At 46.0% G+C, this 24,126-nt stretch overlaps 1 protein-coding gene across 7 annotated transcripts in view; it reads left to right on the forward strand.

The window, feature by feature from the left end:
• The window catches only part of ABCA5 (ATP binding cassette subfamily A member 5), a 34,170-nt gene extending 11,456 nt beyond the window's left edge, over positions 1 to 22,714 (forward strand). For all 7 annotated transcript variants that reach the window (XM_054846506.1, XM_054846509.1, XM_054846508.1 and 4 more), the window contains 29 exons: positions 1,466 to 1,524; positions 2,058 to 2,168; positions 2,386 to 2,561; positions 2,977 to 3,096; positions 3,892 to 4,030; positions 4,206 to 4,296; positions 4,509 to 4,648; positions 6,151 to 6,270; positions 7,305 to 7,506; positions 7,758 to 7,927; positions 8,756 to 8,889; positions 9,822 to 9,959; positions 10,593 to 10,706; positions 11,067 to 11,237; positions 12,196 to 12,309; positions 12,572 to 12,709; positions 13,224 to 13,298; positions 13,881 to 13,972; positions 14,621 to 14,747; positions 14,843 to 14,960; positions 15,068 to 15,159; positions 15,314 to 15,489; positions 16,048 to 16,123; positions 16,208 to 16,302; positions 16,696 to 16,815; positions 17,019 to 17,168; positions 18,151 to 18,230; positions 18,478 to 18,533; positions 19,225 to 22,714. In XM_054846506.1, the coding sequence (XP_054702481.1) occupies positions 1,466 to 1,524; positions 2,058 to 2,168; positions 2,386 to 2,561; positions 2,977 to 3,096; positions 3,892 to 4,030; positions 4,206 to 4,296; positions 4,509 to 4,648; positions 6,151 to 6,270; positions 7,305 to 7,506; positions 7,758 to 7,927; positions 8,756 to 8,889; positions 9,822 to 9,959; positions 10,593 to 10,706; positions 11,067 to 11,237; positions 12,196 to 12,309; positions 12,572 to 12,709; positions 13,224 to 13,298; positions 13,881 to 13,972; positions 14,621 to 14,747; positions 14,843 to 14,960; positions 15,068 to 15,159; positions 15,314 to 15,489; positions 16,048 to 16,123; positions 16,208 to 16,302; positions 16,696 to 16,815; positions 17,019 to 17,168; positions 18,151 to 18,230; positions 18,478 to 18,533; positions 19,225 to 19,332 (3,502 nt within the window). In that variant the 3' untranslated portion in view covers positions 19,333 to 22,714. The remainder of the gene's footprint in view (positions 1 to 1,465; positions 1,525 to 2,057; positions 2,169 to 2,385; positions 2,562 to 2,976; positions 3,097 to 3,891; positions 4,031 to 4,205; positions 4,297 to 4,508; positions 4,649 to 6,150; positions 6,271 to 7,304; positions 7,507 to 7,757; positions 7,928 to 8,755; positions 8,890 to 9,821; positions 9,960 to 10,592; positions 10,707 to 11,066; positions 11,238 to 12,195; positions 12,310 to 12,571; positions 12,710 to 13,223; positions 13,299 to 13,880; positions 13,973 to 14,620; positions 14,748 to 14,842; positions 14,961 to 15,067; positions 15,160 to 15,313; positions 15,490 to 16,047; positions 16,124 to 16,207; positions 16,303 to 16,695; positions 16,816 to 17,018; positions 17,169 to 18,150; positions 18,231 to 18,477; positions 18,534 to 19,224) is intronic.
• The last annotated feature ends 1,412 nt before the right edge of the window (positions 22,715 to 24,126 follow it).

The raw sequence follows: 24,126 nt of genomic DNA on the forward strand, positions 1-24,126 counted from the left end.
TTGCTGAGAGTCCTCCGCGCGCGCAGCACGGCGAGTTTCCATTTTCAGTGAAGCCCCACCATCAACGACGTGGATGCTCTCCAAGGATAAATCACTGGGCTTAAAGAAAGGGTTTGTTTGTGGATTGTATTCCTTCAGTTGGAGTCCTCTCAAAACCGGCCGGTTTTCCATTCCCTCAGTTTCACTGAGGCCACGAGAGGCGTAAGCGGTTGCAGATGTTGAAACGCCTACTCTTCTGGGAGGGTTTCGTTTCTGGTAACACACATTTGAGGAGGAAAAAGCTGAATTCTAGGTTTGTGTGAAGGCTGTTGTGTTCTCTGTGGACCAGAAGAGAACTTCATGGTGGTTTTACTCAGCTGCCGTATCTAAGAGGGTGAGACAAAACCGATGAATAGATGGCCACGCTCTCATCTTTTGCGTTGCGTTTTGTGTCATCTGTTGTCTTGCATCTGGACTGTCACATATTTTTAATGTATCTCAGATATTAATTTCAGTATCTTCCTTTCAGCCCTCGTTTTCATCATTTTCCAGTGGCATAGCCTGATGGGGGTTGAGGAACTCTGCGTCTTCACTCCTCCTGGTTGGCTCGGCTAGTCTCAAATATTTGAGCTTAGTGACCAGAACGAGTCTTGTGTTGTCAGTGCTGTCCCTGTCTCTTTGGGCATCTGCCATAGGTTGAAGAGTCCAGTTTTAATCCTGATGTTCACATGAGAACATTGTGGCCATTTTTGCATTATTCATCTGCCCTGGACTCCTTCGTAGCATCCCTCCACCAGCTCTCCATCATTTTCTCACTGTCTTGTCATCTTTACATGTGCAGGTTTTGTTTTCTTTCATACCCAGTTCTCCTCCCCACTATTCACACCTGTAACCCACTCCCCATCCTCATGTTCAGCGTGGCCAGGCTTCCAAAACCCATCCTCCACACGGTGCCTTCCGATAAACTGGTTGGGATTTTTTTCATTTTGAAAAACAGTGGTGCTGGAAGGAATGTTTTTACCTTTCTCGGAGAGACAGATACTGGCTTTCTTTTGCCTAATCTTGATCAAGCACTGTCAGTAATCACATCTTTGGAGTCTGGTCTACTAACATCTCTTTTCCATATCCTGTCTGTTGAGTCTTCTGTTGTGAAATTACTGGGGAGTAGCTGTGCCCTTTTCTAGGTTGGGAAACCTCTAGTGCATTGCTCTACAGCGTGAAAGAAACACAGATTCGAAATAACTCAGTCTGTCATCATAGGAAATACCTAAGAAGGTGACCAGAAAAAGGTTTCTGATACCGGGGTGGAGGTGGACTAAGTTCTGCAACAAGATGTGCTGTCTCTTGACTTGCCTCTGTGGGTCTGCAACGTGTCTGGTGCCACTTTAGTATGGTCATCTTGTTGTGACTGTTGCCAAGCGTGGATCATTCAAAATGACGTATCAAGATCCTAAAATAGTTTATAAAATGACGTGTCTTCTTTCAGAATCAGCTGTGTTCAGAAAACATTCAGGAAAAAGGGGGAAACTGTGGAGGCTCTCAGAAGTAAGAACATTTTAGCTTTTTAGCTGCTTGTCAGATGCAGAGGAGCAATAGCTGAATTGTTGAGTGGTCTTTTGTGTTTCAGTTGGGGCTTTTTGGTTTCTTTTAGTGGGGTGGGACGTTGGAGCATGAATGCAGATGTGCTTGCGTGCGTCTTCTCTCACCGCTTTGGCAGTAATCTTGTCTAAAATAGTACCCCAAAAAGAGGAGCCCTTCCATCACTAAAGAAAGCCTGCTGACATCATCCCCGCTATTCCTCCTCCGCCCGTGTCATTAGTGATACCATCTTCCCTGCCCCATCTTCCCTCATCTTTTCATCTCGTTTCCACGCGTGGCTTTTAAACGCAGCCAGTGCAGGGACTGTCCCAGCCCCAGCGGTCGCGGGGCGCGGAGGTGAGGCGTCCCCTCGAGCCGAGCGTGAATGCATACCCCATATGTCAGTATTTGAATTGACCTCTGCGGTGGGAGCCGGCTCCGGGAGCCACGAGTGTGTCGCTAACATCTCCTCTTTCTCTTGCGCCTGCCTCGGGGACCAGATTTATCCTTCGACATCTACGAAGGTCAGATCACGGCTCTGCTCGGGCACAGCGGGACCGGGAAGACGACGCTGATGAACATCCTTTGCGGGCTGTGTCCACCGACGGACGGTGAGCTTCTCCGGTGTTTTTGGGTACCCTGCTTTTGAAAACCAAAGCTGTTAACCTTTATGGTTATTGCAGGACGCACCAGATTTTTCTCTGGATAATGTCTGGCAGAGTCCACTTCAGATTCATGTCCTTGTTAGCCTGCTCTCTGACCATAAAAAAACCTCTCAGTTGATTGCTCTTGGCTTTTTTTCTCACTTTTTTTTTTTTTTTTTTTTAGGGTTCGTCTCTGTCTATGGGCACAAAGTCTCTGAAATCGATGAAATGCTTGAAGTGCGACAAATAGCGGGGGTGTGCCCCCAGTCCGACATACACTTTGATATATTAACTGTGGAGGAGAATCTCTCCATATTTGCTGCGATTAAAGGAATCCCTCAGAATGATTTGATACAAGAGGTAAGTCAGCTGGGCACAAGTATTGTCTTTTATGTTCATTTTTAACCTGTAGGGCAAAATACCCTTACCCTGCGCAGACAGTTCCGTAAGACGAGTTTGCAGGGGAATATTACTTTACAGTACAATACAGAGAGGTACAGATGTTTTTTACAATTTTTCCTAGGAAACTGAAATACTCATGAAACATTTCAGATCCTAGCGTTTGTGTTCAAGCATAGACGCCTTGGAACTTCTTCAGGTTTGCTGGAGCTCGAGACCCTGCTCTGGATGTACGGGTTCGTTAGCGGGGGGCGTGGTTCAGATACGGAGTACGCTGTGAATTAGGAACAGTTAATTTGAATGTTAATTGTTAATCATCTGGTTAAAAAAAATTGTAGCTTTTTTTAACAGTAAATGTGGTTCTTATGTTTTAAAGGTGCAGAAGGTGTTGTTGGATTTGGATATGCAGCCTATCAAAGACAATCAAGCTAAGAAATTAAGTGGGGGGCAGAAGAGGCGGCTGTCGGTGGGTGTTGCTGTTCTCGGGAACCCAAAGGTGAGAGCGAAGGAGCCGTCCCCAACCCGCTGTCACTAATACACCTCAGGGCTGACGCCTCTTGGCAAAACCGACTAATGCATCTAATAATAGATAAGGTGCAGAAATTATTTCTGTGAGCATCTGTCGCTCTTTTTTTCTTCATTTATGGTTTAAACAATTAAGATCAATAGCTCAGCCTTTATGCTTGAGGATGGTAACGACTTCGGTAATGGCAGTAGCTCTGGATTTGATCTCTTTGTGAAATAAATAGCACGACAAGTTTTGTGTTGTCTCTGGCAGGTAACGTTTAGTCCCCAACAGTGAAACTGTGGGAGACTTTCCTGGCAAAACCATCCAGGCGCTTGGAGCAGGGACGGAGCCGGAGAGCTCTTTTGTGTTACAGGTCTATTATTTCTGGCCTGTAGGAATGGGAACTGCTTTTAGACCTGTATTTAAAAATGATGTGTGTGACAGTTCGCTGGGATTTTAAAAGCGTGTGTGCATATTTAACCATCCCTTACTAGAAGGAGTGAATACATTGCTAGACGTAATTGTATTGGAAACAGAATAAAACAGACTATGACATATGATTTTTCCATTTGGAAACAGGAAACAACAGGAGATTAATTTATTCAAAGCATAGTGAAGATAGGTGCCTTGCTCACTCCAGGATGTTTTTTATATATGTTTTAGAGGACTAACTAGCAGGCTTCAAACACAAAGCCCAGTATCTGTCACTTAGGAAGGATTTCCTGAAGTCAATACCTTGCACGTGGATGTGGCTTTGCAAACGCGTCCTGTTTTTGCACAAAGGTTTTACTGCTGGATGAGCCGACGGCGGGTATGGATCCGTGTTCACGGCACATCGTCTGGAACCTCCTGAAAAACAGAAAAGCAAATCGCGTGACCGTTTTCAGTACCCACTTCATGGACGAGGCGGATATCCTTGCCGGTGAGTCCTGCGCGACCGCCTGGAACCGCCCGGGGTACCCAGTCCATAAGTGATGGTCACGTTATAGAGCAAAAAGCGATGCTTCGCTAACCGTGGTGTATGCCTTTATTTGAAATATATAGTGGGTTTTTGGAGTAAATTGACAATCCTTAGATTTTTTTGGTTTTGTTTCTAGATCGTAAAGCTGTGATTTCTCAAGGGATGTTAAAATGCCTTGGATCTTCTCTCTTTCTCAAAAGCAAATGGGGGATTGGCTACCGCTTGAGGTATCCTTTTTCTGTGATATCTGTTACGTGGCGTCAAGTACCTTTTCTTTGTTTTCTGTTGAAATCTGTACGACAGCACTCCCCACCCCCCAAAAAAACATCCTTTTATCATCTTCATGCTGAATGTTTGGTGCTCTGCTGGCTGATAGTTCTGATGTGGGTGTAAGCAGAAATCAAGCTTTAAAAACCCAATTTCTTGTGTATTTTTTTAGCATGCACATCGATGCCTACTGCAACACGGAAGCTACAACCTCGCTGATAAGACAGCACATACCTGCAGCCAGCCTGATCCAAGAGAACGACGAGCAGCTCGTGTACACCCTGCCGCTCAAGGACATGGACAAGTTTGCAGGTATCGATGTCTTTGTTGTGCTGCGGGACACGCTGACGGAGAAAGCCATCAAGCATGGCCGTAGCCTGCAATTCTTGTTCCATTGCCACTCTATATGCTTTTATACATGCTCATCGTTTGGCTCTGATTTGGCTGACGATCAGTCAGTGAGGACCTCCTTGCCTCCTCCAAGGGGGCTGTGGTACGTTACGAGGGATGTGGGTACCCGACAGCGGGTGCTGGGGAGGTGCCTTCAGCAGAAGGGTGAAGAGACCCTTTTGTCCAAGAATCCCCTTGTCCTGCAGAAGCATCATCTCCTTGCAGAGCGTTTTAATGAGCAGGGCTGGTCTCCAGCGGGAAGCCGGAAAGCCCCAAGTCCTACAATAATCAATCCCCCTTATTGCGAGCCGCAAAGAGCATTGTGTCGCTGCCTTAAAATTCACGGGCGAGAGGGAGCGCGGCACAGATCTGTTTATTTTCACTAGATGGCAGCAATTATCTGATCAGTCCTACGCGGGGCTCCTTGTTCACCTCCCAGGAGAAAATGGAAGAAACAGTGTGTCCTTTGCGCTATGCGGAGAGCTAAGGGGGAATCAATACTGATGTGAACACGCAGCTCATATTTCATAAATGAGTTTTTCCCCGTTGCATTTAACCATTTAATCATTTATTAGCTTTACCTTTAGCAGCCACTGCGTGTACTTTTGAAAAACAGGCACCTTTTATGTAAGATTGAATCAATTCCCCTGAACTATTTCAAGGTAGAAGCCAAGGTTAGGAATATGCCTCAGCCATAAGAAGAAATTCAGCCAGGGGCAGAAGAAATTGCAGAGATCTGTTGAGCATCGTTGGGTATCCAACTGCTCTTCCCATTTGACGCATTCGCATTTCCCTTCCGTGGGACCTTGGCTTTGAAGCTCCTGGTTTTGTCAAGTCCTTCACTTCATAGGACTGGCAAGAGCCTGATAGCATTTTTTTTTTTTATTCCAAGGTGCCCTCACTCAGAACATCATTTTGGTCTTCAAGCTATGCATGCTGTCGAGGATCTCCTGCCCAGTTAAGCTGGCTTTACAGATCTGGGTATTTATTTTTATACATACAAAAATACATCCAATTACTCAGTGCTTTCATTTGTCAAATCGCTCTGTGCCTGGGCAGGGATCTGGGTAGGATGAGCTGTCCCGCAGTCCCTGTGTGTGATGCTCCCAGGAGAGGGGCTCTCATAGCCAGCTGGGAGGCAGCTCTGAGCTGTAGGATGCTGAGGTGATTTCCATAAAGAACATGCCGCATTTCCCATACCTGACCACAGAGGCTGAAATTTTGTGCTAAAAGGAGCTTATCCCAGCCTTGGTTCTCAAGCCATGACCTGTGTCTTCATAATTAAGCAACCATATTTACACGTTACCTGCTGCTTTTCCACCATGCAGAAGGCTTTAGGGATGCCTGTGATGTGCTTGAAGATCTCTTGGGAGATGATGTAACCCTGCTTCAGAGCAACCAACATGTTTCACCTCTGCCTCTAGGCTTGTTTTCTGACCTGGACACTCATTCCCATTTGGGCGTTATCACCTACGGCGTTTCCATGACGACGCTGGAAGATGTCTATCTGAAGCTGGAAGTTGAGGCAGAGATCGATCAAGCAGGTGGGGTGGACCGTGGCTGTTTTCCTGTTTTCCCTCCTATTTGATTTAGTCTTCGTTAGTGTAGAATTGCCCACGCCGCATCGCTGCCAGAAGGAGTTTTGCTCTGGAGGCAAGAATAAAAAAATCCTCTCGCAGAGGGCTGCATCCAGCAGCACAGGGCGCCTTCAGTCTCACGGCATTCCAGGCTTCTGAAATATTTATCATGAAAAACACGCAGAAGTCAGCGAGTTGGACGAGGAGTGATTCTGGGAGGATCCAGGGGAAAAGCTTTTTACTGGCTGTCTCTGCAGTAATTAATTTTTCATCCAGTGTACTTACATCTAACTTCTTTGCTTTACAATTGCACTTTTTATGGCTAGCTTTTTAAAATGTACTTTATTTTCCTAATGGAGCTTACTTTCAAGAAAGTGTAAATGCACAGGATAAAATCTATTTCCAACTTTACGCGTGAACAGTAATATTAGTTGCCTGCACTTAAGGCTGAAATAGCCGAACTTTTCATTCTTTCCCTCCTCTAAATTACCTTTCCATTCAAATGAAAAGTTGAGACGGCTTAATATTACTCCAGAATTAATCAGCTCTTCTTTTGATGTCAACTGTGAATGGTTTAAGCAATCTTAATCTTTCTGGAGCTTTCTGTGGGATACAGACTAGTAAACTATCCTGCCCTGCAAAGCTTTCGCGTGGGTGTAGGAGGGTTTACCCGCTGAATGTGCCGGTACTGAGCAATGCAGGTGCACACGCAGGCTAACGGCGTGAAACTGGGGCGAGCCTGCTCCTTTGGAGTGGCAGGGGTTTGTATCATCTGCCTTAAGCGTCTGCTGCGCGTGCGATGCAGAGCCGTGGGGTAGGTCGGTGTCGTTGACCTTGGGGTTAAGTTGGAATTTGGAAATTGGAGACTGGGATGAGATGGCTTCTGCAATAGCAAGGGGACGGAATTGCCGGTCAGCCACCTTTCTCCAGCCCTACCGTTTCCAACCGCGTAGCTCTGTCAGAGCGTCGGATCTCTAGAGTTTTACTCTCTTCTTTTACAGATTATAGCGTGTTCAATTCCCAGCAAGTGCAGGATGAAATGGACACGAAATCCCTCGACGATATGGAGCAGAGCCTCCTGATGCTCTCGGAGACGAAGGCGCCGGCGATGAGCAATACAGCCCTCTGGAAGAAGCAGGTTTCCACCATAGCGAAGGTTCATTTCCTTAGTCTCAGGCGGGAAAATAAATGTGTGAGAGTTATGTAAGTATTGGGGCTTTCTCATTTGTATACAAAATTCTCAAAACCTGTTTGAATGACACCAGAGAAAGGGCAGGATGCGATTAATTTTTTTCCCATAGTTACATTTAAAAAATAATAAGTAAGAAGCTATTCATTACTGTTGAATACATGCTTTTTTTTGGGGGGGGGGGGGAGATGTTATATGTGCATGCACATAAACTGGGTTGGCTTTCTCTGAATTTTAGTAAAATCAAAACTTTTATTTCTTTCAGGTTGTTGCTTTTTCTCATTTTTCTTGTAGTTCAGATTTTATTATTTTTCATACACCACATCATCAAAAATTCTGTAGCTGCTATCAAACTTTCCCCAGATTTGTACTTGCTGAAGCCCGGAGAGGACTATCACAAGTACAGGAGTCGTCTCCTGCTGCAGAACTCCACAGGTAGGAGAGCAGAGATGCTCCACGGGGGCAGCTCCCGTCTCCCCCTCTCTCTTCAACGTAGTGTTTCACGTGGTGGGGAAAGACGGTGTGTGCTGCTTTTGGGGTTGGGGACAAACTTTTTCCTTGAAATTCACCCAAATGAAGAGTTTCCAAGTACCCAGAGATGGTAGAGAGTGAGTATCCTTTGTGCCGTAGGGTTTGGTTCAGAGATCGTCCTCCTCGTCCCGTGTCTGGTAGCCTTGTGCTCGCTGTGTCTCGAGGCGCAGAGACAACCCGTGTGAAGGAACTGGGTAGGGAGACATTTAGATACATCAACGTTAAAATCCTGCTACAGAGCGTTTTGGAAAATTCCTTTTTATTTCAACTTAGGATGTTTTTAAAGTGCGTAGCAGCGATCCGGGCAATAGAAATGAGCATCTGTTGGAGTTCTTGGGAATTTGTGCTTAATCGAACTTCATTTCTCCAGCCGCTGTATCAAAGTGCTGCTGGTTTCCTGCTCTCTTAGCTAATTCTCTGTTCAACCGAAACCGTATCCTGATAACGCTCGTTGGCAGCTCTGCTTCCTCGCTGCTGCGTTTGACTTGCACAAATTAATTGGAGAGTATAACCAAAAAATTTTCTTGAAGTCTTTGGAGGCTGTTGAGTGAGAAGCCAAAATAAAAACGTGCATGTTGTTCAAAAGAGCAGAGGACTCTTTTTGGTGGGCATGCGTGAGGAAACAGCGATCTTTCGTCATAGGGCTATAGCAGTGAGAAAATGCATCAATAATTTAGTGTCAAATACTCCAAGTTGGTGATGAGTGATCGTGTTTTCTCTGTTTTACACCAGAATCGGATATCGATGACATTGTCCGCTCTCTTGGGAGCATGAACATACTCTTGGAGATGTTCAATGACAGTGATTACGTCGCAGCTGCGCCTCACAGCGCAGCTTTAAACGTGTTTGACCTTGAATCCAGACAGGTAAGACGAACAGACCAGCTCGGTCGTATCCCAAAGGGCAGACAGGCAGCTGGTGACGGGATGGGTTTGTTGTACTCTGGCCTGAAAGGCACGGATTGAGTCGTATAATCGAATGATATAATATTGCTTATACAAGAGGCCTGGAAAGAGGCTTGTATTAACAGAACGGAAATATTATCAAATAATGATCAGTATGGTAGGCTAATAAAACTTCCATCTACCTTTCTTCCCCACATGAAAAGCCAAGAGAAATATTTTACTTCACAAGAGATCTGGTATAGGAATTTTTTTTTTTATTTTTTTTTTTTTTTTACTTATACTGGCTGAATTATACAATTTGACAGAAGTATAATTCCATTGTGCTCTCATGTGTAAAGAAAAATGAGTTTCTCGGGTTGTAAGCATTCATTTCAGTATGGTCGCTGAAGGAGTGTCAGAAAGATTTGGACATTGGGGTCGTATTTAATCTCCAGCAAAGGAACTGCTTTGCAATGTGCCAGCTCTGTCTCTTGTTCCCATTTTTATTCATTGCAAACTGTTAATATTAGTGTGACAGTGCAGCCCTTAGCTAATCTAAATTTTTTCCTGTCTGATTTTTAAATGCATTAGCAAGAACATAGAAGTGTGGGTCATTGTGTGTATTGTTTTGCAGACTGTAATTGTCTGGAGCATCATTTGTCATATCCTCACAGTCGCATAAAACATTCTGGGAATTTAGTACAAATAATTTGTTCTCCAGGAGCATGACTGTTTTCCTGAATTAGGTTACGTGTTATAACCACGCTGAGCAGCCCAGAGCTTCCTGCAAAGCATACTCTCATTGCGCAAAGATTTTTTCCAACGTTCAGGTTTAATTAAGCCCATAGGAGAGCCCTCCCAGGGTATTACCCTTTGTGCAGAAGAATTAATAGAGCACATACTTCCCTTCCCAGAACTATGTTTTCACGGTCATATTCAACAGTACCATGGTGCATTCCCTGCCAGTTCTGATGAATATTGTCAGCAATCTACTTCTGCGCAATTTAAACGTGACAGAGAGCATTCAAATCTGGAGCAACCCCTTCGTTCAGGTGAGCAGCACCCGTGGCTGCACGGCAAAAAATCACCCTTAAACACGGCAAAGCATCCCTGGGGTGAGAGGGGGAGTGCAAAACCACGCCGTAAACGAAGGGAGAAGCTGTCTGCAGCACCAAGGCTGCGCTCAGCATGGTGCTGTCGGGAAGGATTGGGCCCCAGTAGCCAAAGTCCATGGAGTGAGTCGTGGTACGGACCTTTGCAGAATTGAAGAGGACTTGAAAGGTGCCGGGATTTTGTTCTGCAGCTTGTGGAAGTGGAGGGAAAAGGGACTCGGAAAGAGGATGTCCTGTTGGGAAGCGGTTACGGGTTTGTTACGGGTTACCTGCAGTTCTTGGAGGCTGCACGTGGGGATGCTGGAGGTCTGCTGCCTCCTCTGCAGAGCTGGGGTGGCCTTTAGGAGAGGAGGGGACCTGCTGCAGGAGATAAATGCTCAAAGGGTTTATTAGACACTCTTATAAACACTCCAGAAACCTCCATAGGTATTTTTCTTCATGCTGCAGCTCAGGTGATCTTGAGAGACACAGAATCTATGTTTTAGCATTTATGGTCATGTTCCAGTTCTAAATGCCTTTTTTTGTGTGTGTGTCACGTGTTCTGGTATTGAAGAAATCTGATTTATATTTCAGAATCTTCCAGACACAATTTTCAGACTGGAAATCTATTTTGAAGCTGTGTTACTGGGAATCATTATTACTGGAATGCCACCCTATTTTGCCATGGACAATGCAGAAAACCATAAGGTAAACTCCCAGAAGTGGATGCATAGACCGCACAAGAACTTAAAAACCTTGGGATTTTGAGGGAAATCTTAAGAAGTGTTTTAAATAGCATCTTTTGCCATGAGAGGCAGTACGGATGTGGCTGCTGTTCGGTGCCTGGGATGGAGCAGATTTGGGAAAAGCCCTTTTGCTTTCCACGGAAATGCTTTTTGCTGCTTTGGCGGCTAGAATCAGCAGTAACCGGGTGACGCGCTGATGCCACGTCACCGTAAGCGCAGCGTATTAGAGGGAAAACCAAGATCCTGCTCACACACCGAGGCAGATCAACATAGTGTTAATTTTAATTAACAATTAACATGGCGTTTTCTTTTCCTCTTGCAGATCAAAGCGTACACGCAGCTGAAGATAGCGGGGCTTTACCCCTCCGCTTACTGGACTGGGCAAGTCGTCGTTGACTTCCCGCTGTTTTTCTCCATCCTTGTCCTGATGATAGGCAGCCTCTTCGCCTTTCACTACGGCGTTTATTTCTACGTTGGCAAGTTCCTCGCTGTGGTGAGTGCAGCGGGGACCGGAGCACGCGTGGGGATGCGAGAGGATGGTTACGTTATTTTCCACAAGTGTTTATTTTTATTAGCTGGTTCAGCGGACTTTTTCCAACCGATACACGAGGAAAATACCTACTAAAAGCTGCTGGTGTAGAGGCACCGATCAGGCTGCACCAAAGGCAAAATAGTACTACTTTTCGTGGGGAAAACTACTCAAATTTTGGAGGTTCGTTCAGAACTGGAATAAAACGGAGCTTTAAAATACCAGGATCTCCCAAGGAAATGCTCCATCCTTTTTTGCCCTGCTTGCTCAGTCAGCTTTGTGCTCTCTGCTGCCGATTGATAATTGCTCCATTTGCATCGGCGTGCTGCTAATGACGAGGCTACGGTGACTTTGAGCACAGACCAGCCCTGCAATGAATTGCAGCATACGATTAAATTGAAGATACTACAGGTCTTCATGTCTTTTATATTCAGAGCGGGCTTCCCTGAGATATTGGCTGTAATTGAGAAGAATCAGATTTTCCTAGCTGCTTTCCCAGAAGCTCGGAGTTAATCAGGTTTGGGATGTGACTGTTGCGCTGCAGGGCTATTTTTCTACCAGTGCATCTACCCTTGTTTTAATTTCTGTGAAAACGCTAAGGCTGAAGGGTGGAAATTCCTAATATTTGCCAAAATCTTCAGGTCAACGTTTATGGGAGCCTGTGTTATAAAAAGAAAAAAAAAAAGGGAAATAAGTTTAAAGGAAACTGAGGGAGGTTCCTGCCTATCCATGTATTCTTTAATTTGTGTCTTTAATAGAAGATGCTGTTTGTACCAAGGTGGCAAAATATGTCAAATTAAGTGACAAAGGTGAATCCAGAGTTATGTGGCACACTACAGTAATTCCAACTGATGCTTATACAAAAAATGCACCCCCTGGTTCTCGCTGTACATTTCCTGAGAAACCTTTCCTATCTTTGCAGATTTTTTGCCTGATTGGCTATGTCCCGTCAGTCGTGCTCTTCACTTACGTGGTCTCCTTCACATTTAAAAAAGTCCAGAATACAAAAGAGTTTTGGTCATTTATATTTTCAGTGGTGAGTAGCTTTACCTTGGTTTCGGTTAGCTAGGAAGATTGATAATCTCCAAAGCCACAACAGGTTTCCCAGTTATTTTATTTAGCGCTGCGTCCTTAATGCAGAAGGAATTTGAAACGTTTAACAATGTCTCTGTACTACTGCTATATCCTAAATGATAAAAGCTTTAAAAAATGTGCCTCAGATTAGATAACATATGCTTGGAAAGCCTGAACAGAATGAAAATGGACTTTTTTTTTTTTTTCCCTTTTGTCTTGTGCAGACAGCCTTGCTCTGTACAGTTGTCACTGAAGTGGCCTTTTTTCTGGACTATTACCTGGTGACCACCATCCTGCATTATGTCTTCTCCATCTTCATTCCTATTTATCCCCTCATTGGCTGTCTGATTTGTTTTATCAAGGTAAGGGGACACAAGAAATCCTCTCCAGAGCATTTGTAGATGGCTGGGGTTGGGTGGGCGTCTTTAATGATAACGAGACAGCAGATACCTGCCCCGTGGTGTAATGTCACCCGTAGCCATTCCGTATGTGAAGAGTAACAACTGCTGGTGAAAAGTCACTTTTTTTTTTTTTTCCCCTGTAAGCAGTGTGTTGCGACTTTAAAAGGAGGAAGGAAGCGAGTCTTCTATTAACTATCTAAAGGAAAACCGTGCGTTTCTCAGCCTGCGGAGCTGAGCGAACGCGGTGATGGGAGATGGATTGGTTGGGAGTTGGTGGCTTTAAACTGGGAGCAGCCCCAGGGACTTTGATGGAAGTTTACTGGTGTCAGACTGGTGCAAGCAGGGTCTCTGCAGAGCTCAGAAAGTGCTTGAGCAACGTAATTTAAATGACTGGTTTGAGATTAAAGTGCAGTGCGGAATATGCAGTCCCTGGTAGGTGATTATTTACCTGAACGTGGTTTTTTTGCACTGTCAGGTCTCATGGAAAGGCAAACGAAAGAACGGAGGATACTACGACCCGTGGGACCGGCTCCTGGTAGCAGTTATAGCTGTAAGTATGATTATTTGATTAGTTGCCATATTTGCTGTAGAGAATTGCTAACTCCTGCTGGGAGGCCCCTTCTGTTCAGGCATCTTTATTAATAAAAGATTTGATGTAACACCGAGCATCACTGGAGCCTGCAGCTCTGCATCCCGTGGCAGCGTGAACAGTATCAGTAAAAGCTGCTGTGCCGACCAGGTCAACATCTGCTGCTTCAGTGATCTTATTAACGGTGCCAAAATTAATCCTGATTATTCTGGGAGTCCGTGCTGATGGAGCAAGAACTCCAGAGCAGGGGACAGTCCCTTCTCTCTCCAAAAACCCCAAATAATTGCCATGAAATCTTAGCAGAGTCTGGTTGTCGACCCACTGAGCAGCACCTAACGCTGTATTTCATCTTCTTGGAAACATCAGCACGTCTGCGGTGGTGAAGAGCTGGAGCTTCTTGTCACTCCTCGCGCTGGTGGGGGTCACCTGTAGGGTCACCTGTGGGGTCACCTATAGGGTCAGCTGCAGGGTCACCTATAGGATCGCCAGCCTCGCAGGGCTGGCAGCACTCCGGGTAACCAGAACTGTATTTGTCCGTTTTAGCCCTATTTGCAGTGCGCCGTGTGGCTCTTCCTACTGCGATGCTTCGAGCTGAAGAACGGAGGGAGGACAGTTAGAGAGGATCCATTTTTCAGGTGTGTCTCTGTTGAATAGACTTTTAAAAAGTAACAGTCCAAAGAAGCCGTTTTTAAAACCGATGCTGGTGGTTAAACTGGAATATGCAGCGTAGAGCTATGGGGGATATTGCAGAAAATAAAATACCTGTGGTTATAGCCCATCCCAAGTGCCTAAAGAATTTCTTCTCCTAACTTTCGTTGTCTGAAATTCAGTCAATAAAGTGCAGAAATATTATTTTTACTTCCTTTTAAGTTATATGAGTGCGGTATCGGGAATTTTATAAGGACATCTGCCATATGAAAACAGGGGTAATTGCAGGGTTTAATGCCTGTTACGATGGTGCGTAACAGGAGGCAGCAGCTGTGCGACGTGCGCTGCAGCGAAGGTTGAGCCGCGCTGCGGCCGCCCGCTGGGGCGGCGATGACTTGTCCCTAACGAAGCAGATCGGTTCCGAATTTCCTTTCCCCCTGCGTGGCTAGAGCTGCGTACCCCAGCAGAGAGCTCGGCACAAAGATGACGAAGCTGCGATCGCCGACAGCTCTTTCTGCTCTTTTGGGGCTTCTCCCAAAGCATCAAAGCAGCGAGCAAACCTCGACCGATTTCTCCGAGAGCTTTATTCCACCTGAATGCCGAGCGGAGGCATCACGTTATTTTCCTCCCCTTAGAAAATGTTTCACGAAAACGAGAACCTGGAAGTTCCCAGACGTCCCGCATGATGAGAACGAAGATGAAGACGTGAAGGCGGAGAGGCTGCGAGTCCAGGAAATACTGAGCAGCCCCAAAAGCGAGGAGGTAATGCTGCGCGCCCACGGGCGCTACCCGCACCCCGAATCCGGAGGTTTCCCAGAGCTGCTGGGATCTGCAGCCACTTCCCTCTTCTCTACTAGATGCCAGCAATCCTGGTCAGCAGCTTGCACAAAGAGTTTGATGAGAGAAAGGAATTTCTTCTGGGGAGGAAAATAAAGAAAGTGGCAACGAAACATGTGTGCCTCTGCGTAAAAAAAGGTCGGAGTTAAATTACTTGCTGTTGAGCTGGTTTATTTACAAAGATGACTCTTGAATCCATTTACCTGACCTCCCGGGCAATGTTTTGTGTGTCATCCATCCTTTAGGAGAAATACTGGGGTTGTTAGGGCCCAACGGAGCTGGGAAAAGCACGCTAATTAATATGCTCGTTGGAGAGATTGAGCCAACCAGTGGGCAGGTATGTTGCATGCTGCAAACTAAATAAAAAACGATTCTATATTTAACTTTTATTACTATTATTGCAAGCATTCCCAAGTGTTTTTTGCTAAAACTTTACAAAAATAATTCTGAAACTTATGTTATTGAGTAAGGTCTGTACCTTTCCCTTGAAGGTTCTGATGGGAGATTATGCTTTTGGACTGAACAGCGAAGATGACTCGGTGAAATTTGTGGGATACTGTCCTCAAACGAATCCGCTTTGGCCGGATATCACATTGCAGGAACACTTTGAAATTTATGGCGCTATCAAAGGAATGAGTCAGACCGATGTTAAGGAAGTCATAAAACGGTAAGCAGTTTATTACAGAAATGTTTAAGGTTTTAGCTGTATTTTTCTTAGGGCTTTTTTTTTCCCTTCCCCCACAACTCCTAAGGCAATATTTCTGTTCATTTATGTCTGATTGGATCTTTTCAGCAAATTCAGCAAGTGTGAATTTGTAGGTTAGGAGATACAGATTCAGCCACACAAAATTCAGCTGGTATTTACAGTGGATTTTTTTGTTGTGGTTTTTATTTGGTGTTGGTTGTTGGGGTTTTTTTGGGGGGGGTGGTTTGGTTTTGTTTGGTTTTAAAGTTATGAAGTGCTAACGATGACCTTTGCAGAGGCTGCGAGGATGGTGAGCCCCGGGCTCGGAGCCATTTCTTGGTTGTCACCTCCTCTAGGACACAGGGCAGGAGGTTTTTATGGAAGCACCCAGCTCCAATTCTGCTTATTGCTTTGCTTTTTTTATACTTTATATACAAATATTTGAGCTCTTCAAATGAGAGGTTCGCATACTGTGTGATGAGGGGGGAGCCGAACCATCACCCTCTCAGCTGTTCACATGCAGTCCTCCCCCTTCCGCAGCATCGCGAGTGCCCTGGATTTGAAGGACCACCTGCAGAAGACAACGAAGAAGCTGGGCGTAGGGCTGAAACGCAAGGTAGGGGGGAGCTTCTCGAGGCGCCGTGTTGGGTGTCTCCAGCAGCCGCTGTGTCCTTACCCCTTCTCTCTGCCTTCCTCCCAGCTGTGCTTTGCCCTGAGCATGCTGGGCAACCCGCAGGTCACACTCTTGGATGAACCATCAACGGGGATGGATCCAAAAGCCAAGCAGCACATGTGGTGAGTGCCACCAGGGCCGTGCTGGCCACCGGCTTGTTTCTCTTTGGGAATTTCCCTACTTTTCGTCTGCGTTAGCCCTGTTAATGCCAGGGAGAGCCATAAACGGGGAATCAACCCGACCTTCGTGGCAGGTCCACTTCGTCTGTGCCCTCTCCCAAAATAGCGTTAAAAACTTGAAAGTCAACTCTTTAAAATAATATAAGGAGTATGAGGTTTGAGCCATCTTTGTGAAAAATTCAGGTGTTAATTGTTGCTGTGGGAGTATTACTGGTCCATGAAATACAGGGTTTGTGTTTGACCATCACGGTCCTCTTTTCCTGCTCACCCAGGATTTACTGTTAGGTGCCAAATGTTTCATTCAGGGATTTTTTTTTTTTTTGTTATGTTTTGTAGGCGGGCAATTCGAGCAGCATTTAAAAATAAGGAGAGAGCAGCTATCCTGACCACTCACTACATGGAAGAGGCAGATGCTGTCTGTGACCGTGTGGCCATCCTGGTGTCCGGGCAGCTCAGGTACCGCCGGAGCCCTCCCCTGCGGGCGGGTGTTGTGGCAGGGAGGATAGGACAGCTGTCAACTAGGATATATTGATATGAAAATACAGAGAGACAATTTGTTTGCACCTTCAACTTGGAGAAAAATTAAACTGCAAAAAGGGTCTGTTTAGAAGTTATTTTTATTATTAGTTATACTCTTATTTTCTCTCTGCAATTGGTAGATGTATAGGTACTGTCCAACACCTGAAGAGTAAGTTTGGCAGAGGATACTTCTTGGAAATGAAATTAAAAGAAACAGCAGATGTACAGCAGGTGGAGTATCTGCAGAGCCAGATCTTGCACATCTTCCCAAACGCGAATCGTCAGGAAAGGTGAAGTTTAACAAACACGTGGAAAACGTTGATGTTAATACAAGCCCCTGATTTCTCAACAGCAACTTGGCACCAAGTAGCGAATGCCGTGATAGTAAAACGTATAAAAAATGTTTACGCATAGCTTAAAAAACAAAAAGAGGAAGGGTTTTGCAGGCCAGCAAAAGCTGCCAGGGCAGTGGCTGCGAGCCCTGCGTGCAGAAGTTCAGCGTGGAGGAAGCAAAACTCAGTGTCTGCATAGCTGGTGCCTGATGGCTTCCTCCTCGGTCAGGGTCCCTGGGAAAATCTGAGTCACTGAGTCTCTGACCCTTACCTAGAAATGTCTGAATGTTTTCTGGGGGTACCTCAAAGTTTGAGGGCGGGTTGGTTGTTTTTTTTTTTTTTCCCCGAACAGCTTAGAATTTCTGCCGTATGAACTCGAGGGTCTGGCTCAGTGACTGCTGATGACTCTCCAGAAAGGACAGTGCAGGCATTGTGTAAGGAGCCTTCTTCAGGTCAGGAGGTTTGGAAGAGAGTTCATCTTTCAGAAGCAAATGCGTGGGGTAGAGCAATCCCCCGTTCGGGAGTCTGGGTTGCAGGAACCACTGGATGATGCAAAGTCCCGAGAGATCCCGTGACCTCTCTCTAAGTTCATTTGAAAGGCAAAACCTCGTAACTTTGGGAGTGCTGGGCAGCGATTTTTCTTTCATTAGTTTATAGGGAGAATATAAATGGTTGAACCTTAGCTGAAGAGCGTATCAATCATAGAGCGGTCTCAGGGGGATCTCAGCTGATGCACCTGGACTGGGATCCTTGAGACAGGTTATAAACCAGCCGGTCTGCTGGAGCCGCAGCGTTCCTGTTGCCTTGGATGGTGATGGCTAGTCAGAGTGCCTGGAGTAACCTTCAGAAAATGAGTGTAAATCCGCTCACTTGGATATTAATATTTCTGCTTTGAGTAATTTTACCTGAAGCTAAATTCGCTTTTTTTTCTTTGTTCTAGTTTTGCTTCTATTTTGGCATATAAAATTCCTAAAGAAGACGTACAGTCGCTTTCACATTCCTTTTCCAAGCTGGAAGAAGGTAATTAAGCACTTGCCATGCTTCACATACAGAAATCATTTTGTCTCCTATAACTGACACATTTGCCATGCAGTGGCACTTTTGCCTTTCTGTTTCAAATCCATTTAATTTATTTTTTGTGCTATTAATGGTTTCCCAACTCTCTGTTTCTTATGAAATGAAGAATAAGTGCTTAAAATGCTTTAAATCCAGATGTGTTAGATAGCAAAGTATTCCTAAATACACGCTCTCGTTGATTCTTTAACAGTAAAACACGCCTTCAACATCGAGGAGTACAGCTTTTCTCAGGCAACACTGGAGCAGGTATGTTAAAGCAAATTATATTTGGTGGAAGTAAACCCTGCCACGCGAAGGTGTCGCAGGTTTTTTGACGGGGTTTTCGCAGGCGTCCTGGGTGGATTCGCTTTGCCCCTGCCACGCAGGAGTCGTGCATCCAGTCTGGGCAAGCCGTAGTGGATGGGGAGGGGGTGCTGAGCCCTGCGCAGGCAGCTTGTCCCCCCTGCCTGGCTTTCGGGCATTTTTGGGGAACCGAAGTCCCCTTTTCCAAAGTGAATCGGGACTGCCAGATCCCCTGCTCCTTTTTATTCCCAGTTTCTCCTTCAAAAATAAGATGCCAACTGCAGTGACTGGAGCAAAATAAATTTGAGGCGTTAGTGGAAGTGCCGCTCTGATTTATTCAAACGACGGGCATTGCTGTTCGTTTTGGAAAGGAGGGTGAAGCTGAGGCTTATTATTGCTTATTCTGGATTAGTTATTGCTGACGATAAATGTCCTTCAGTGTGTATTCGGTTCAACTTCCTGTTCATTGTGCTCTTGAAAAAATGAGGTGGGAGCGTAGGAGCAAGGACAAAAAACCCAAAATGCTAAAAACTTCCTACTCGGAGATGAAGCAACACATTCAATACTTGTGAGGTTTTTAGCATGAATTCTATTTGTGACAAAGAAAGCTCCTACAAGGACCCTGGTGTATTTGCATCCTTTCTGTCTGTCCCAGGTTTTCGTGGAGCTTGCTAAAGAGCAGGAGGAGGAGGACAGCAGCTTCGGCACCCTGAACAGCACGCTGTGGTGGGAGAGGACGCAGGAAGACCGAGTCGTTTTCTGAGCTCCTTATGGTCCAGATCTGCTCGGCAGCTCGTGTTTTGTGCCAGCGATGATCCTCTGTGCGCACGTTTGCACGTGAGCGCGGAAAACTTCGGAGCTGGGATGGACAAGGAAAATCGTATTTGGAAGCATTGAGCGTGTTCCACCATCCTGGCCTTAGGCATAACGCTGGAATAGCGGTGAGCGTCCCCACCGTTATTCTGGCTGATCTGAAATTCCTTCTCCCCTCGCTGTTTCCCGGTTTGCATTGAGCGAGAAGCCGCTGCCGCGACAGTCGGTCATCTCCTGGTGTTGGTCACTTGTGCAGGAGCATCCTTCTGCCTTCCTCCCTCGGCCGTGCTGCGCCGGCGTCGGGGCTGGCTGCTTGAGGTTGGGCTGGCGCGACTGGAAAATCGTGCGTTTGAGCAAAACCAGTTGCCGCTGGAGCATCCCGCGCTGTGGGACCCGCTCGCTGGTTCGCAGGGTCGTGCCGTGCCCCCTGCCCTGGGTTGGGCATTGCTGCCTGCCCGACGAGGTGCCGTGCAGACACGTGGCTCCGCAAGGTCCTGCTCCCCCGCCGGCTGACCCGTCCCTGCTTATGCTTAGAAGATGCACCTGCTTGAGAAGAGAGGGGAAAAACCACGCCAAAGCAATTGTATTCACTGCAAAGAGGGTCCCGAATTACACTGCGAGCTTAGCTTGGTGTCCACCCGGTGTGAAAACGTTCATTCACGGATATAATATGGCACTCGTCGACACTTAGATCCCGTTCTGTCGCACGTTGGCAGATGGGGCTGACTCGTGCTGCGGTTCTGGGTGGCGTTGGTGTTCGTTATGCATGCGCTGTCGGGTTAAAGGGGGTGTACAGAAGTGGATGCTTTCTTTCCCCCGCTTGGTAAAAGTACAAAGACATAACTGTGTAGTTACGGGGTTTGCAGAGATGTGAGTATTTCTCGTCTTCATTAAAAACAGTCTAATCCTTTTGTTGGGTGTAACGGTGTGTATCCTGCCAGCTGGTTTTAGAGACAGTCCTTTTTAGATGTTTTCATTTTTCTTGACAGTGAATTCCTGAGTACATGCAACAGTACTTCCTAATCCGTTGCTATTACCTTGTGATGGCAATAAGTAAGGCAGTAGCGTGCTCAGCGCAGAACGTTTGCTTTGTCCTGGCCTGGCGATTTTTCATTCACCTTCGTAAACCCAAAATAAAAAGATCCAAATTCACAGCCTCGTTGGTAGGAATGGTGCCTTTGGTTTGCATAGAAGCACTAAGAAAAGCAGAGTATGTAATCCTTCATCCTAAGACATGACAGATGTATGTTGAAAATACGTTATTTTGTTTTTTCTACACAAAGCCATCGTCACTTTTTTTAGTTTTATAAGGTGAAATAAAAGATTGTTAACAGTGCATTGTGTTCTGCAATGAACAAATATAGAGATGCATTTGTATCGAAACATTGGCTTCATAAGTCATATCAATTATATATTTTCACATTAAAGTTAGGAAAGACCTTTGTTTTTCTTGTGAAAACTCAGCAAACTGTGGGTTAAGGTGGTTCTGTGTCATGTTTATAATTATCAGGCAATAATGTATGCTAGATGTCTGATAGTGGTTTGTTACCACGTTGAGCCAAATTCTGTTTTCATTAGTTTCCTACTCTACTCTGAGGAGATGTGAACTCTTGATGTAAAACTTTTGCTTCCTCTTTCGTACCTGTAGATTGCGTATAAATGTACAGATTTTGTTGCGTAGTTAAAATTTGAGCCCAAGAACTGCAGAAACACCTGGACGTCCTGACTGCTTCCCCAGGGGAAGGTTCCTTCCCTTTGGGAGCGCGGAGCGTGACTCTGCCCGTTCTGATGAGCCCTGAGCCGTGGTCCTTGCGTACGCCCGACCCTCCTGTGCTGGAAACAAAACCGAGGTAAAGAACCAGGATTACAGCACCAGCCTCGAAACTGCAGTTCCAGAAGCCCTTCTAGGGCTGACGCTTCCCTGTAAGCAAAGAAAAATGACCCAAATTCAGCTCTTTTTGTTTGTGCAGCCTTTTGTTTAGCCCCTGGGAACCCCCAGCCCCTTGCTCCCAGCTGCATCCCTGCTGCTGGCCGGTGTCTCTAAGCATTTTCCTTTATTTGAAGCGAAGGTGGGACCCGGAATTTTGTCTCGGGATACTTTCCCGTGTCTGTACGTACAAGCTAAGAGCGTCTTCCCCAGATCCCACGTTTCTTCCATCTCTCTCTGTAAATGGTGTTTCAGCCGAGTGTCGCTTGCACATCTGTCCCGCAATGCACAGCACGCTCTTTTCGTGTGAACTTAGGAAAGTACAGTTGTGACCAGTTAACCTTGAAGTCTTCTGTCAATGTTATTCTTTAACTTAGAGTTAATAGTCTGTAAAATAGTTCTGTGCTGTCTAGATTACGTCACCCTATTTAAAACAGTTTCTTATTTTCTAACATTTCAAGTGGATCATATGAAATCTTTCATTAGCAGCTAGATTTGCTCCATTTGGTACTATTCCTGTTTACCCTGGAGTAACCCAGTTGATGGTGGCACTGTGTTCACGCAGCTACACGTGCAAAGAATTTGGCTCGTGAAGTTAACTGCGTATTTGGGGTGGGATCTTTTCGGCGTGGTGACGTCATGTGTCAATGTGGCGTAAGACGCCACCCCAAAACATCGCTGGAGTCATAGTACATTGTATCAGAAGTCTTTCAAAGTGTCGTGTGATGTCTATAATTGCCAGAATAGGGAAAACACATGCAAAATTGAACCACGGAATCCCCTGGAAATGCGAGAGCTTTACTCCTGCAATTTTAAGTCCCTCTGTTGAGCTGTTGCCGGTGACATGCCAAATCCCAGCTGTACAATCCGCACACCCGGTTTGCGCTCTAGGAGGTAAAACGGAGCCGAGGCAGCTGGGTTTGGGCTGACTGCGGGACTTGGGGCAAATCAATTCACTTTGTGCCGCCGTTCCCAGGTACGATGGGTTGCAGTTACCTTGCAGGGTTGTTGTGAGAAATAGTCAGCTAGTACATCCAAAACGTGCAAAATGCATTTACTTTGTGGTGGTGTTATAAGGTTGTATTTTTATATGGAGGAATTTAATGTGTCTGATTTTGTTTACGTTACCAGGAAAAGCCCTTCTTTAAAAATATCTCTGTGTAGCGAGTGAAGTCGTTTATGTGGCCAGTATCCAGTACTCTGGTAGCAGAAACAGAAGGTGTTGGGTCTAAAGGTGACACGTTTGTAATACTCCTCCTGATACTGCCGTCAGGCGCTTTGAATCATTTGCGGTTTATTTTATACACCCGTCTTTCTTTTACCACTTTGCTGTATTTATAAAGCCGAGGTTTGTCCTTTTCCACCAGAAAGTACTACCAAAATAAAGATGGATTGGATTGTTAAATGCTCGTGTTTTTATCGTGCGTGTGTTTTGCCGTGCTAGGAATAGGGGATTGTTTTCAAAAGCCTTTGCTGTTCCTTGGAGCACGCCGGGGCGTGCAGGTGAGCGGGCACGGGGGCTCGGGCAGAGCGTGGTGGCCCCGGCTCTCGGCATGGCTGGGGGCATCAGGTTGCGGTAGTTGCGTATTTTTAATTGGATTTGGGCAGTTGCAGTATTGCAACGCTTCGGATTCAACCGCCCGCAGTTGGGTAACGTTTTGCAGCCAGATTAATTGAGCCCGACTTCGGGCTGTTGCTAGAAGTGACCCCACGGCAGCCGCGTACTCCTGGCACACCACGTCTTGCATCCGCGGGGATGAACCGTGTTCATCCGCTTGAAAATTAACCTCACCGAAAAAAATAATTCACGAATCCGTGCCCAAGACAAACTCACTGGATGGCTGGATGGGTGCTCGCTCTGGCACAAGGGAAGCTGGAACGCGAAACCGTGGTCTACAGGGATGAAGCGCGCTGCCTGCCTCCTCGGCTGCCGCACAGGACTGCCAGCTCCCAGCGTCACCCACCGCCGAGGAGGAGGAGGAGGAGGAGGAGAGGAGGTCCACCCCCAGCCCTGCGCGTCCTCAGCTAAGGACCTAACAAAATGAAAGGGGGGTTGTGCACCCTGGACCCCTCGGTGGGGAGGAAAGTAACCCCAAAGAAATTTAATCTGAACTCAGTGAAAGTTCCCAGGTTTTCACATACTAGTTTGTCTTTAATGGTATGTTAAAGGCAGCATGCCGTTTATTTTATTTTTTTTTTAAATAAAATTTTAAAATTTGCCTTGGAGTGGGATACTTGAGCGGCAGAGCCAGGAGCAGCACCCAGTACACGGGATGGGAATCCCCAAGGAGCACTCTTAGCAGGCGTCATTTTTATGTTAAAATGCGTTTTCTGTAGATAACACGCAGGCACGCCAGGCCTCCGTGCTGCATCAGGTATTGCCAGCACACTATGGCACGGCGTACGTGTCAGAAATGTAGTATTTTTTTGGTGAAGGTCGTCTCGGATGCACTTTTTGCGGTTACGAGCAGCCTTCCCCGGTTCTGACTTGTTGCCCGATCGGAAGGGGTGCAGGAAAGTGCCTACTCGTCTAAATGAGCTCATTCCTTGCCAATGAGTAAATCGGCAGCTGCAGAAGAGCTGCGGCCTTTTGTTGAGCAACAACCAGACGGCTTTTGTGGTTTTAGTCAGCTCTGCAAATCAGATGCAAAGTCTTTGAGTTGTTGAAGTTCCAGGACAGCCAAATTCCTTTAACAACTACTTGAATTGTCGTGTGGCTGTACACCCTTCCAACTCATTTGGATTTCCTGGCTTATATGATTTCGTCACCTCCCTGTTTTGAACGCAGATCCATTGGAAAACTTTTTTTTAAAAAAC

The sequence above is a fragment of the Grus americana genome, chromosome 18 (genome assembly GCF_028858705.1).
Source record: "Grus americana isolate bGruAme1 chromosome 18, bGruAme1.mat, whole genome shotgun sequence".
NCBI lineage: Eukaryota > Metazoa > Chordata > Aves > Gruiformes > Gruidae > Grus > Grus americana.